A 13,169-nucleotide genomic window follows, 5' to 3' on the forward strand; every position below is an offset into this window, starting at 1 on the left:
CCGCTCGGCGGCCGCTTCCTCTCCCGCCCGCCGCCGGGGCCGAGCGATGGTGGCCGCCCCCGCTCCCGCGCTGTAGCCGGGCGCCCCCTAAGTTTGGAAGCCGCCGCGGCGCGGAAAGGCGTCTGCACAAGGGGAAAAGTTTTGCGTGTGCGCCGAGCGGGCCCTGGGCGCACCTCTCGCTGCTCTCTCCCCGCTTCCTGGCGCCTGGAGCCCGTCGGCGGGGTGTGGGGAGAGGCATGGCCCGAGAGCCGGAGGAAGAGGAGACGGCGGGGGCGGCCGCTCTGGCCCGCCGCTGCCGGGACTTGCCCAGCCGGGCCGGGGCCGCAGCGCTGCGGCCGTCGCTCTGCTTGTTCTGCCTGGTCGTGTGCTGGCTGTTAGGCGCGGTGGCCGACGCCGACTTCTCCATCCTGGACGAGGCACAAGTACTGGCGAGCCAGATGCGGAGGCTAGCGGCGGAGGAACTGGGGGTCGTCACCATGCAGGTAAGTGTTCTCCATTTGCGCCCTTAAACTTGCCAGGCATCCTGCCTCTTCTGCGCAGAGCCGCGTTCCCAGCACAGGTCCCACTGACCGTGCACCGACCTCTCAGGCATGCACAGACCGCCTTCCTCCCTTTCCACCGGATACCTCCTGTTCTCTACACAGGATCCTCCCACCCCCAGCTGCACACCGACTCTTCCTTGCACTCAGGTACCCTCCCTTTCTCCTCTGCAGAAGCCGTAGCCCTTTGCACGGAACCCCGTTTCCCTCCCACCTAGTTCCTTTATCTCGGCCAGGATTCTCCAGTCCCCTTGCATCTCCTTCCCTAATTCGCACGAATCTTCCTCGCAGTCTTGTTTTTACCCCGCCACCCCTGCAAACTTCCTTCCCTCTTTGTGTACCCATCCCGGGGCAGACGACCCCACCTGGCTCGGACTATTTCCGAGGCCCCCAGCCTACCCCCTTTACCACCTCCTGGTGACCCTCACTACCCCGGCACATTAATGGGCGCCGGGAGGGAAGGCACCGGCAGCTGCTCCTGGGCCACTTGGGTCTTGGCGGAGAGCGGACTCCTCGCTTTCTGTCCCCGCCCGGGTCCCTGGGGGAGGGGCTGGCTTGGTAGATTCGTGTGGATTCCCGACTCTTGTCCTGTGTGGGAGACTTTTTTGTTGCTTTCTGCTGTTGCCATTGTCCGTTGAGCGCTGTCTTCTGTACGAGTTTTGTTTTGTGTATGCCTTTTTGGGGGACGGGGGAGAGCACAGTGAATAAGGTTCCTATTTCGCTAGTTTGTTTACCGTGTCTCGTCTCCCCAGGAGAGGAAGGGAGCTTCTAAAAGAATGAGCGGGACTAATAAGGAATCCTGACTATGTTACTAATAACCAAGAATAGTAAAAATTGCCAAACAGTAACCCCCTGGAGATTCCCGCCGTTATTTTAACCTACTTGGCTGGAAAGGCCCCCTCGATTCGGAGAGGTTGAGATTGACATTAGAAGGCTAAAACCTTTGCTATAACATTCTTCGGGAAAACAACCTCATTCTCTTACGCCTTCTAACAACAATAATGGTGATTACTGTGGTCTTCGAAAGAACGAAGTTTCCAGGAATGTGTTCTTGGAATAGGTTTCTGAATTCGATTATACTGTGACCACCGGTCCACCTCCCACCGGGAGGCAGAGGTGTTTTTGAGTCGCTCTGGTGGGATTCAGGTTTCTGACATCTTTTTTTTTTTTAAACACCCCTCCCTCCCACCTCCCCAGACTCCTCCCCCACCCCAGGATGATACAGTTTTTCTAAAGCAAGTTCCGAAGACCTTTTAACACTAAAGTGAAAGACGATTGGAATTTTTTTTAAACAGTGAGGTGAGATTGAAGAGTGGTTGCTTTGCTTGAAAGATAATTCTGTACATTTTTAAAATTTTACTTGAAGTCAGTATGGTTTTGTGAATCAATGTCACCCCAGAATTTTCAGTTAAAAAAAAAAACTACAATAAAAAAGGATAACTGTGTACAGTATTTTAAACACTGGGCCCTGAAGTGCAATAGAGTTGGATTCTTCTTCATTTGCATAATAGATAAGATTTTGAGTTACTTTATGTAACTGCCCTTTTCTAATCAGATCTTTCAGGTTCAGATCCAGTTATATTTTTTCATATGCATTTTGTGATTTCTGATGATTGTTGACAGAGTTCTTACGAGTAAAATGACTTTTAGAGGAAATAGGACTAAAACGTCAGGGGGAAAAGGACTAGTCCCCCTCCCTCCCCCCCCCCCCACACTGGTGAATGTTTCAATTCACAGCACAAACAATGTATTTTCCTCTTTTAATAAAGGAAATTTAATATGTTGCTGTTTTGAGCTGTGCTTGTAAGATTAGTAGGCATTTGTCACCTTCACCCCATCACAAAAGCTGAACAGGGGATCCTAAGGTTTATTTTCCCCCTTCCCAATATAAGCTAAGAGCTTGCTTTCTCTAAGATGCTGACAGCAGTTTTACTGTTTCTCACCCGATCCTTGACAAAAGGTGAAATCGGATCCTAACACATTGTCATTCAGGTAGGGATCCAAAGCAAATGTAGTTTTAAAAGGCTTCCCTGTTGAAAAGGAGACACTTTGGGGAGAAAAAAAAAAAAAAAAAAAAAGGCTCTGCTCGGTGGGGGGTTTGTGCCCAAATGGCCCTTTATCTCCTCCCAACTGGCCTCTTTCTAACACCTTTGCAACCTCATTGTGGGAACTGGCCTCCTGGGGACAGGGTTTTGTCTGGCAAAATGTGAAGCAGCTTCTCTCCTTTTTTGAGAGAAGCACCTACAGTATTTAATATTTAAATTCCTCTTCTTGTGCTGTACATTGATCTGCCACTTGCCTCCCATCTGAGAAAATTGGGGAGAGTCCCTTTTTTAATTTATTAGCCTGCCAGCTTTTTGGGAGGAGGATTGGGGGGGGAGATACTTGTAAAATAAAATCTAAGGCAGTTAAGTTTTTGATCCTTAGAACAAAGGCTGTGAGCCTCACATTTTCCTCTGGAATGTGTTCAGTGTGCCTGAAATTTTGTAGGGTCAGTTACCTCCAGCGCAGAGGAGACAGTCCTCCCTTGTGGAGTGTTGGATTTTATAGCTCTAGAGCTTCTCTTGTTGTTCAGAGGTAGGAGGCCTCATGTGGACATTAAGGTGAGCAGGTCAGACTTCTGTATGAGGGCGCTGGGGAAAGCTTATGTCTCTTTGCAGAAAAAAAAAAATGCCCTCCCTTGATGAAGGGATTGACTCCTTTCATTTGACCTTGGCATTTCCAGCTCAGTGCAGACCTTTCAGGACAGAATCTTATTTGATGAGAAACTTTTGAAGTCAATATCTGTGTAAAAAGCCTATTGTCAGACTTTTAAATTGCTTCTGTTGTGGCTGAAATTAAGACATTTTTTTAATTTGGAGAAATTGCAAAGTCAGCCCTGAAACGAGGCCTGTCACGGCATTCTGAACGGCAGCCCGTACTGCTCACAGGACGGGTGTAAGGGGTAATTCTACAAAAAACCAGAAACCAGGCCTTCTTTCAGCATGTAGTTTCCCATGACATGGTTTTTGTGCTTGCTGATGGACCGCTTTTCAAACTGTCTTCTCTATCTTGAAGATTTTCTTGGACAGGTTTTCTCCTGGAGGCTGCCTGCTCTTGTTTTGTTGTTGTTGTTCCTTTTTGGTAATGAAGAAAATAAATTTAAAAATCTTGAAATGATTTACACCACCTAATTTTGCCAGAGCCCTGGGAAAGCTGTCATTGAATACAGCCGCCCCCCCCCCCCCCCCCCCCCCCCCAGCTAACATCATACATCATGAGTAAAAGTCAAAAACCTAATCATTGTCTCCTCGGGGGCCTGGTGGAGTGAAACCATATACATTGCGATCTGGGGAGCAGACAGCGGCTGTGTCCAGGGAGATTTGCTTCTGTTTATTCATTCATGCAACAAGTTTTTATCAAGCACCATCATAGAGGAGAAAGAACCCTATGCTAGGTTCCAGCTTTGCCACTTACAAGTTGGATGGTCTTCTTCTGCAAATTTGTAAATGATGAATCTTCCCAGAAATTTCTCTGTGGACCCAATAGAAAGAGTGCATGTGAAGAGTTCATGTGAGGATGGGGCTGGAAAATGTTGATGGATGTGGTTGTTCTTAAGTGGACAGATACTCATTGAAAGCATACTGCACGCAGAGCACTGTGCTAGGCATTTAGGGGATTTACAGGGAGATAGTCCAGCACAGTCTTTTACCTCTGCAGTCTGGAGGAGGAGGTAGATGGCACAGGTAAAGCAGTTAAGGAACAATGCTTGCTTGTTAGAAGGCATATCTGGCTCTGGGAGCCATTTCACCAGGCACTTATAAGGCCCATTTAACATTATATGACAATACAGGCTTCCTAACAGCGAGGTCCTGGCACACGGCCAGGGTGCTTGCCTTGATGTTAGCTCTAACACAACTCTGCAGGGCTGGGCATAGTCACTGTGGACTTGGCAGACACACCAGCAGGTTGTTCAGACATCTGCTGTATGTGGCCTAGAGGGGGTAGAGGTAGAGGCAGGGGTCCATCCAGTTGAGGTAGAAGAAATACTAGAAGGACAAACTAGAGCTTCAACTCAAACTGAAAAAAGAGCAGCAGCCAGGGCAGATGCGATTTCAGGAACTAAAGGGCTCAACTGGGGAGAGGTGTTGACTGAAAATATAGAGCAATGTTGTAAATAGTAGCTGCAGCTGGAAGTAAAAGGGAGGCCATCTTTTAGTGCAATTGAACTACATTGCATATGTTCATTTTTTATTTTTGTAACCAGTGTTCTGCAAACTTTGGGGGAGAGGGCTTCTGCTCTATGGAGGGCCTTGATTTAGACTAAGCTGGGGATGAATAAGGCCTAGTCTGTGCCTTTAAGCTCTCAACTGATGATGGAGACAGTTACAAAAATGGTGTTACTATAGTGTAAGAACGGGGTTAGTGAGAGACAAAGAGGTGTTAAAATGCAGTGGGTTAGTGCCATGGTAGAAAAAGGAACAGGGCATTATGGGAATACAGAAGAGGACTGCCCAAACCCAATTAGTGAGGTCACACAAGGTGGCTATTCCTTCCTCGGCCTGTTGAGTGAACTGTCAACACACATAGGCCACTCCTGAGAGCAGCAGCAGCCTCAAACTTGAAGGGTAACCACATCAGTAGTGCATCAGACATTTCTAATTCCCTTTGATGGCACTGGACAAGGTAGTTGATGTACCTTAAGTTCCTGAATAGGGTCTGTCTGTGACTCTCGTACCTCTTCATATGGCCCCATGTCTTGTTTCTTTGGCCATTGCCGCTGGAGCTTCTATGGTTACTGGGTGGTTACCGGACATAAAACATTTTGGTGGCTCTATAACTTCATGCTGATACGAAGTGATGTTTGGGTAAGGTTTGTATTTTCCCTTAAATGGCATGTTTTAAGATGCTTTGAATCTGTACTTAGGCAATCTAGAATGTCTTAGGGGTGAGAAGTGACCTGTATTTGCAAATAATAGGTTTTGATACTATGCTTTAGTGGAAAACCTGCTGACTTCCTTGCTTCTGAAATTGAATATTTGGAGAAGAGAATGGACCACTGATAGATGACTGAGTTGAACTTGGTAGGAATGAGCCCAAGCAAAAGCACACTGAATGACTTCCGAGGACTATCCCTGTTGTGCTTAGGACTTCCTTCGCTTCCTTTCCTCTAATACCTGTCTCATAGCTGGCATCCTCGCCTGTCCTTAGGTGTTTCATGCCAATCATACTTGAGTTTGGAGGGGGATGAGGGAGGGGAAGGAGATGGTTTCACACGTTATAAGTTGATGCTTATTGCTAGTTGCTGCTTGAGGAGTCCCTTCCTTGAGCTTAAGTGGACGAGCAGACAGGAACCTTGCAGAACTCGAATTTTGGCATTATGTGCAGTGGGATTTATTTTGGAGTTGTTTAGACCTGCTGTAAAAATGTGTTGAAATTCAAACGATACAGGGGCAACAGCTTAAAAATATATTTTAAAGTTATTTTTCAGTTACAGTTGACATTCAGGCACAACAGTTTTGACTACATAACTTCTAGCATGTTACTAAATTGCTCTGAACTTTGTCTTCATGCTTCATTTGGTTAATGGCAAGAAATATATTTTAAAATTATCTGGCATTAAGTCTATCATAGGAACACTCAATAAACAGAAATAAATATGGGACAGTCTGTTTAGTGCCAGGGCACAGAATCTGGAAGGCAACAAATATGTAGCTCTCAAGCCTGAATGAAACTGAAATCTAATCTTCAGAACCTGCATATTTCAATGTGGTCAGTGCTCTGTCCCAGGGGTTACCATAGTGTGCTGCACTGACTCAGGGGTGTGGTGCGAAACCATCTTTTGAGTTTATGAAGAAATTATTAGACATGTTATTCATAGTTATTTACTTTTAAAGTTTTGTATTACAATGATTTGAAAAATAAATAGAAGGGAATACCATTAAAATGCCCCTGTATAGTACTCAGCTTAAACATTTATCAACTTATTATCGCCTCCTCAATTATTTTGAAGCAAATTTCAGATATCACATTATTTCATCCATAACATCCATATTACATCCTTATTTAATTTCTATATTAAAAAATTTATAATACAAATAATACTGGTATACCAGCATGTAGAGTTTGCAGTCCACAGATAAACACAAATATTTTGGTGGGTATATACTCACAATTTTTAATGATGGTTTGCCTGAGCAAGGCTAGTGCTAAGTAAGTCCTCGAGCCCTTTACAAATAGAATTTTTGCCCAGCTACCTCTTCAGCCTTCCAGGTATAATGCCCACACTTCTTTTGGGGAGTTCCTCTGGGACTCTTTTTTTCCTCCCTTGTACATGCCATCTAGCCCTTGTTTTTAGGCCTGGCTTTCCCTACAAGGCTGTGAGGTTCCATGTTTTCTTAGTGCCATGCCCCGTGGCCCATGTCTTATTCCTTTTCTCTCCCCATGCAGAGGAGCAAGAGATGAAAAAGGGACACGGCAAGGTAAGTTGTAGGTGGGAGAAAGGGGGCGGGTCAGAGAGGAAAAGCTGGGCTATACACATGTGTCTAATAATTGGCTTCTCAGCAAATATTCACTGAGTGTCTCATTTTGCAGAACTGGAGGCTGGACGAGGGCGGAAGTACAGCACATTCATGTTCCTCTGAGCGTTCACGTCTTAACTGAGAGGCTAAAGCAACTTGTATAGGTCAAGACAGTAGAGAAAGAAATTCTAAAATATGGGATCTAGATTATACTCAGGGTTGCTGAATCTAACATTTGCAGGGGTCATAGACAAAATGAGTAATGTGGGCCAATGCAGGTCAGTAAAGGATGGTGTTTGCTGTTGTAAATTGGAGGGCACATGCCAGAGCGCAAGGGAGGCGGGTGCTGCAGTTGTTGCCAGTGGTTTTGTGGGTCCGGTGTTGCCACATGACCGGTTTTTTTATTGATTGATTTTAGAGAGACAGAGAAAGGGAGAGAGAGAAGCACTCACCCATTGTTTCACTTATTTGTGTGTTCAATGGTTGCTTCCTATATGCACGTACCCTGACCAGGGATGAAACCAAATTTGGTGTTTCGGAACAACACTCTAAACAACTGAACTGACCGCCCAGGGCCGTCACATGACTGTTTTTAAGGAGAAGCTGAATATCTGGTTTTTAGATGAAATCTCCTAATTCTTAAAATGTTGGCAACTAGTTCAAATTTAAAAACAAAACAAAAACCAGTGTGTGGGCCCGACCAGGCGGTGGCGCAGTGGATAGAGTGTCGGACTGGGATGCTGAGGACACAAGTTCGAGACCCCGAGGTTGCTAGCTTGAGTGAGGGCTCATCTGGTTTGAGCAAAAGCTCACCAGCTTGGACCCAAGGTCGCTGGCTTGAGCAAGGGGTTACTCGATCTGCTGAAGGCCCACGGTCAAGGCACATAAGAGAAAGCAATCAATGAACAACTAAGGTGTTGCAGTGAGCAATGAAAAACTAATAATTGATGCTTCTCATCTCTCCGTTCCTGTCTGTCTGTCCCTGTCTATCCCTCTCTCGGACTCTCTCTCTGTCTCTGTAAAAAACAACAACAACAAAATATCAAAAAAAACAAAACTGTGTGGGCCAAATCAAACATATCTGCAGGCTAGATCTGGCCAGGGGTCACCAATTTACAGTGACTGAATTAGAATTATTTGGTGGATTCCAGGAGGTGATATCGGTGCCTGTGTAAATGTTATGGGGAAACAAGAATCTGTTTAATAGAAAGGAAAATATTCTGACAGAAGAGTTCTAAAATTGGATTGCTTTAGGAGATAAGTAACCATCATCATCTCAAAGAAATACATAATTGACTGCTTACTTGGTTCCAGGCGCAGTGTTCCAGCTGAGATATCCATCAGTTAATTTCTTTATTTTTATTTTTTTATTTTCTTTGTATTTTTTCTGAAGTGAGAAGCAGGGATGCAGAGAGATAAGACTTCCCGCATGTGCCGGACCGGAATCCACCTGGCATGCCCACCAGGGGGCGATGCTCTGCCCATCTGGGGCATTGCTCCGCTGCAATGGGAGCCATTCCAGCGCCTGAGGCAGAGGCCATGAGCCGTCCTCAGCGCCTGGGCCAACTTTATTCCAGTGGAGCCTTAGCTGCAGGAGGGGAAGAGAGAGAGAGAAAGTAGAGGGGGAAGGGAGGAGAAGCAGATGGGCGCTTCTCCTGTGTGCCTTGGCTGGGAATCGAACCCTGGACTTCCACATGCCGGGCCGATGCTCTACCGCTGAGCTAGCTGGCCAGGGTGTCCGTCAGTTAATTTCTGATGCATTGAAGGTTATGAGGGAGGAAGTTCTAGATTCTTAGAGAAAGTTTGTTGACCTTTTGGTGGGATGGAGAGAGATTTTGGAAGTTTTCCTGGAAAAAGCGAATGAATAGGAGTTGGTTAGTCAAAGAGTGGAGTTCCCAGAAGTCTCCTTTGTAATGGCACCTTCGAGGAGTAGAAAGATGGCATTAAGTTCTGGAGTTTAGGGAGCTACAGGGAAGAATAGGTGCAAAGAAGTCAGAGAAGGAGACAGAGGTCACATTGTGAGATCCTTGAATCCTTCTCGTTCAGTTGCAACTTATGTGGCAGGTAACAGAACACCCAATTTATAAAGGAACCTGCTGTCTTATGTAGTTGAACAGTCTGGGCAGGGCTAGATTAGGGCTCAGACAATGTGGCCAGTACCCCATTTCTCTCTCTTTGCACGCCTACTTTTTTAACTAGGTTCTTCCTTTTGTTTCAACATGGCTGGCAGTAGCTTCCGAGTGTTTGAGCTGGGAACTAGCTGCTGCATGTCCCCGAATCTCTTGTATTTGGAGATGTGCTCTAGGAGAGAGAGGACCTAGGAATCTGGAGAAAGCTGGGCATTTATAACTCATCTGAATTGATTTAGGATTCAGACACTGTTAATAGCCACGACTTTCAGAGCCTGTACCATAGCTAGGCTCTGCCTCCCCAAGTTTAGTTTCGGGAGGGCCTGCTTTGTGGTCTTCCTGACTGGCTCACAGACTGGCTGGCTGGCTGGCTTCCCACTGTGGTCTTGTGGTCTGCCCTGCTGGGTTGTAGAATCCAGGCTCAGCAGGCCTGCCCTTGGCATACCTTTTCTCCTTGACCTCTCGGGCCCATAGATCACTGGGTGTCATGGGAACTGGGAAGGACCAGAAAGACAAACTCACCACATTTTACAGGTGAGAGACAGGCCCTGTGGGAAAGTGGCTCTCTGGAGGTCACACCAGAAGTAGGTGGTAAACTTAGAACTCAAGTCTTAGTCTTAGGACTCTAGCTTTTTGACCCTTTTCACAGTACTATACTATCCTGTGGGAACTCCATTTTTCCAAGAGAAAGTTGCCTTAAAATGAAAAGCAACCTTAACTTAATTAAGAACCTTTACATTTCTCTTTTGGAAAAAAAATGGCTTGGTTATTTTATGGTTAAGAACTTTAAAGTTGATAGTCTAATTTGGCAACTGACTGGGTTGTTTTTTTTTTTTAAGTTATTTTAATACCTAGTACTTAGTGAGCCACTGAAAAAATACAAAAATTCTGAGACTTATTGCAGTGTTTTTAGATATTTTTCAAAGAGCAAATGTAGCCCGACCAGTGGTGGCACAGTGGATAGAGCATTGACTTGGAATTCTAAAGTCCCAGCTTTGAAACCCCAAGGTCACCGGCTTGAGCCCAGGCTCATCAGCTTGAGCATGAGGTTGCCGGCTTGAGTGTGGAATCGTTGACATGATCCCAAGGTCATTGACTTGAGCCCTCCAAAGGTTGCTGGCTTGAGCAAGGGGTCACTGGCTTGGCTTGAACCCCCTAGTCAAGGCACATATGAGAAGCAATCAACCCCCCCAAAACAAATGTAAATGGTCAATAGCTATTGATAACTGTGAACCTATACCACCAAAATTAGTTTTTTATTAAAAAGGTGAAGTATAAAAAGAAAACAAAACTTTAGGGGAGGAACAACTTTTTTTAGGGTGGGGGGCTTCTTTGTGTAAAAACTACAGAATGAATTTCCACCTGTCATTTCCAGGCAAGTTCTTATTTTGGAATTGAATTTCAAGACCTTCATTTCTTCATAGTCATTCATACTAGGAATAAAAAATAAGTTTGATCTTTTCGTTCTTCTCCTCATCCTCCTTCAAAAATTGCAGTTGTATTATTACTTTGGAGGGTTGTTTATTTGACTTGATAATAAAACAAAATGTCATGATGTCATGTGAATGACTTTTACCTGCCTTCTTTGTTCTGAGATCAAAAGAAGTTTCTCCTCCTTCAGATTTACATAGTCAAAAAATTTCTGAGTTAATTACAGTTAGAAAAATTTCAACACCTAAATACCCAAGTGGATTGACTGAAAACTAGCGTAGTCCATAGTTTCCCTGAAAATAGTGTGCTTTATTATAATTGTAGGGTAGAAGCGTGTAGAGTAAATTCTTCTGTTATATGTGATAATGTATTGGTTCTGTTCCAACCACAACAGTTATTTTAAAGATTCTGTCAAAGACCAAGACAGCAGCACGTTTTTTTCCCTTGATTCCCCTTGGATATTTTCTTAAATTTTATTTTTGCATGGATTAGTTTAAAAGCTACTCCAAGGCTCTGGTAGAAGGGCAGTGAAAATCCGCAAGCTAGTGAGAATGAATCCGAATTTTTAATTAGGCTTTGAGTTGCTTCTTCAAAGTGTGGAGACATCATTAGTGATGGAAGTCTTGTTGCATTAGCAGAGACTGACATTTTACTTCAAACAGGGAGAGTGCAGCTGTCCTGTGCAGATAAAAGTTGCCAAGTGTAGAATAGCAAGGTGAATTGGTAGATAATTAGCTGTCCCACATTACTGCAGTGTGGAAGAAGCCTGCCAGTCATGGGCAGGAAAGAGGAATTATTAGGGGGAGAAAATCCAAGTGTGTCAGAAAGCAATTTAGAATCACTTCAGCTGTGGCAGAGCTGATAAGGTGTAGGTTAAGGAAACAAGACAACTGAGGCTAGTATTTGATGACCAACTTTCTTAAAAACAAATATTTGTGTGTGTTTTTTTAATTCAAAGAAGGCAGAGCCAGGAATTAATGACCCATAAACACACTGAAGTACAGATTCATCAGTCTGCTCTGACTCTATATATAAATAAAACAATAACCAGTTTAAATAGTCCTCATATTTTCATGTCACTTTAAAAGAAAGTGAATGTTCTATATAGAAAAGAACTCACAGGGAAGCCATAAAACCTAGAGAATTTGCTGTGTATGATCACAGAAAGATATTTGAAGAAGACATTTTAAAATATGTCACCTCCCTGTATGTGTTACAATATTTGTAAATGGGTTGAGGATAGTTTTATGGCCTTCCTGATGGAATGTGTGTGTTATGTAAATATTACTAAAAGTTTTACTGTGATCATTACATTTATCTCTGGGAAATGAGAGGTATCCTCAATTATTTGCTAACTCAAATGAAACTTCATGTAGCTTTTTTGGCCCCTGCCAGGATACTGAACTCATTTGTCCTGATTCCATCCATGTTCATTGACTGGCCATCCCCAAAGCCAGTGTCTCTCCTTGCAGCCCAGAGGTAGAGGTGCTGCAGTGTGGACGCTGTGTTTGTCTTGGATAGTGCCCTTGAATGACAGCTGCCCTTGGCCAGTGCAAGAGAGCCAGGTTGTTTGCCCTTTGCTGCTGCTGTTCCCTTCCTAGGCAACTGTCTCTGGGTTGTTGCTGCCCAAGGCAGATTTGGAGAAAGCTGGGAGAACTGAGGTTTTTGGCAATTTTGCCTTTTGGATCCAGAGTCGGTTTCAGTGACCTTACGTGAAACAGGGATATTTACCTCTCAGTTGTCTTGGAAGGAGCTAGACTCGGGGCTGATTGTGAACCAATTTTAATTTGTTATAGGTTGAGATCCCTGGAGATAATGTAAATTCAGATGACCATCAAGGAGAGTCCTGGAAAATTTTATTTGCATACATGTATATTCAGATAACAAATGTGGGCAAGAGTTGCAAACAGTAATGTTACGTCCAGATGAGAATTATTAGAGTGTGAGTTCCCACGAGAAAGAGCCCGGATTGAGTCATCTGTAGTCCTGGTGTGGTTAGTACTGTCTTGGGCTCATGGTGAGAACTCAGAAATGTCTGGGCTGCAGAAATTGTGTGCCCATCTTTGCACAGTAGACTTTGTAACTTTCTAATAGTAATCATAACAACCTTTTATTACAGTGTTTCATGCGTTTAAGTTCATTACTCTAGACTTAGAGTGAATTGTCTTTAGCTTTTACTTGCTACTCTAGATTTAAAATGTTCAAATGAGTGCAAGTGTCTAGCAGCAGGTCAAGTATATTCGGACTCCAAGTATTAGGTGCTTCTAATGTTTAATTTCTTCATGTAACAGAAAGTTGGAATAAATATTGATGACATTTAGAAAAATGAAAATGCAAAACTGTTGTGTATATACTTGCAAATTATGTGCTTAGAGCTACTTTATCCTAGAGGTTAAATTCATTGGTTAATATGCTTAACATCTATTTATCAATCACTTACTATATGCCAGGTACTATGATTGAGTATGAGTTTGTAGTTGAAGGGAAAGACATGATCCTCACCTTAGGGGAGATGGACATTAAAGAAGTAATCATACAAATAAATATAAATTATAAATTTTGAGTAGTGT

The 13,169-nt window shown here is 44.0% G+C and overlaps 1 protein-coding gene across 1 annotated transcript in view; it reads left to right on the forward strand.

Annotated features, from left to right (window-relative positions):
- Positions 1-236: 236 nt before the first annotated feature.
- Positions 237-13,169, forward strand: part of CACHD1 (cache domain containing 1) — a 269,698-nt gene continuing 256,765 nt past the window's right edge. Inside the window, exon 1 of the mRNA XM_066376473.1 lies at positions 237-482. Within this exon, the coding sequence (XP_066232570.1) occupies positions 237-482 (246 nt within the window). The remainder of the gene's footprint in view (positions 483-13,169) is intronic.

This window comes from Saccopteryx leptura, chromosome 3, assembly GCF_036850995.1.
Source record: "Saccopteryx leptura isolate mSacLep1 chromosome 3, mSacLep1_pri_phased_curated, whole genome shotgun sequence".
In the NCBI taxonomy this organism is placed as follows: Eukaryota; Metazoa; Chordata; class Mammalia; order Chiroptera; family Emballonuridae; genus Saccopteryx; species Saccopteryx leptura.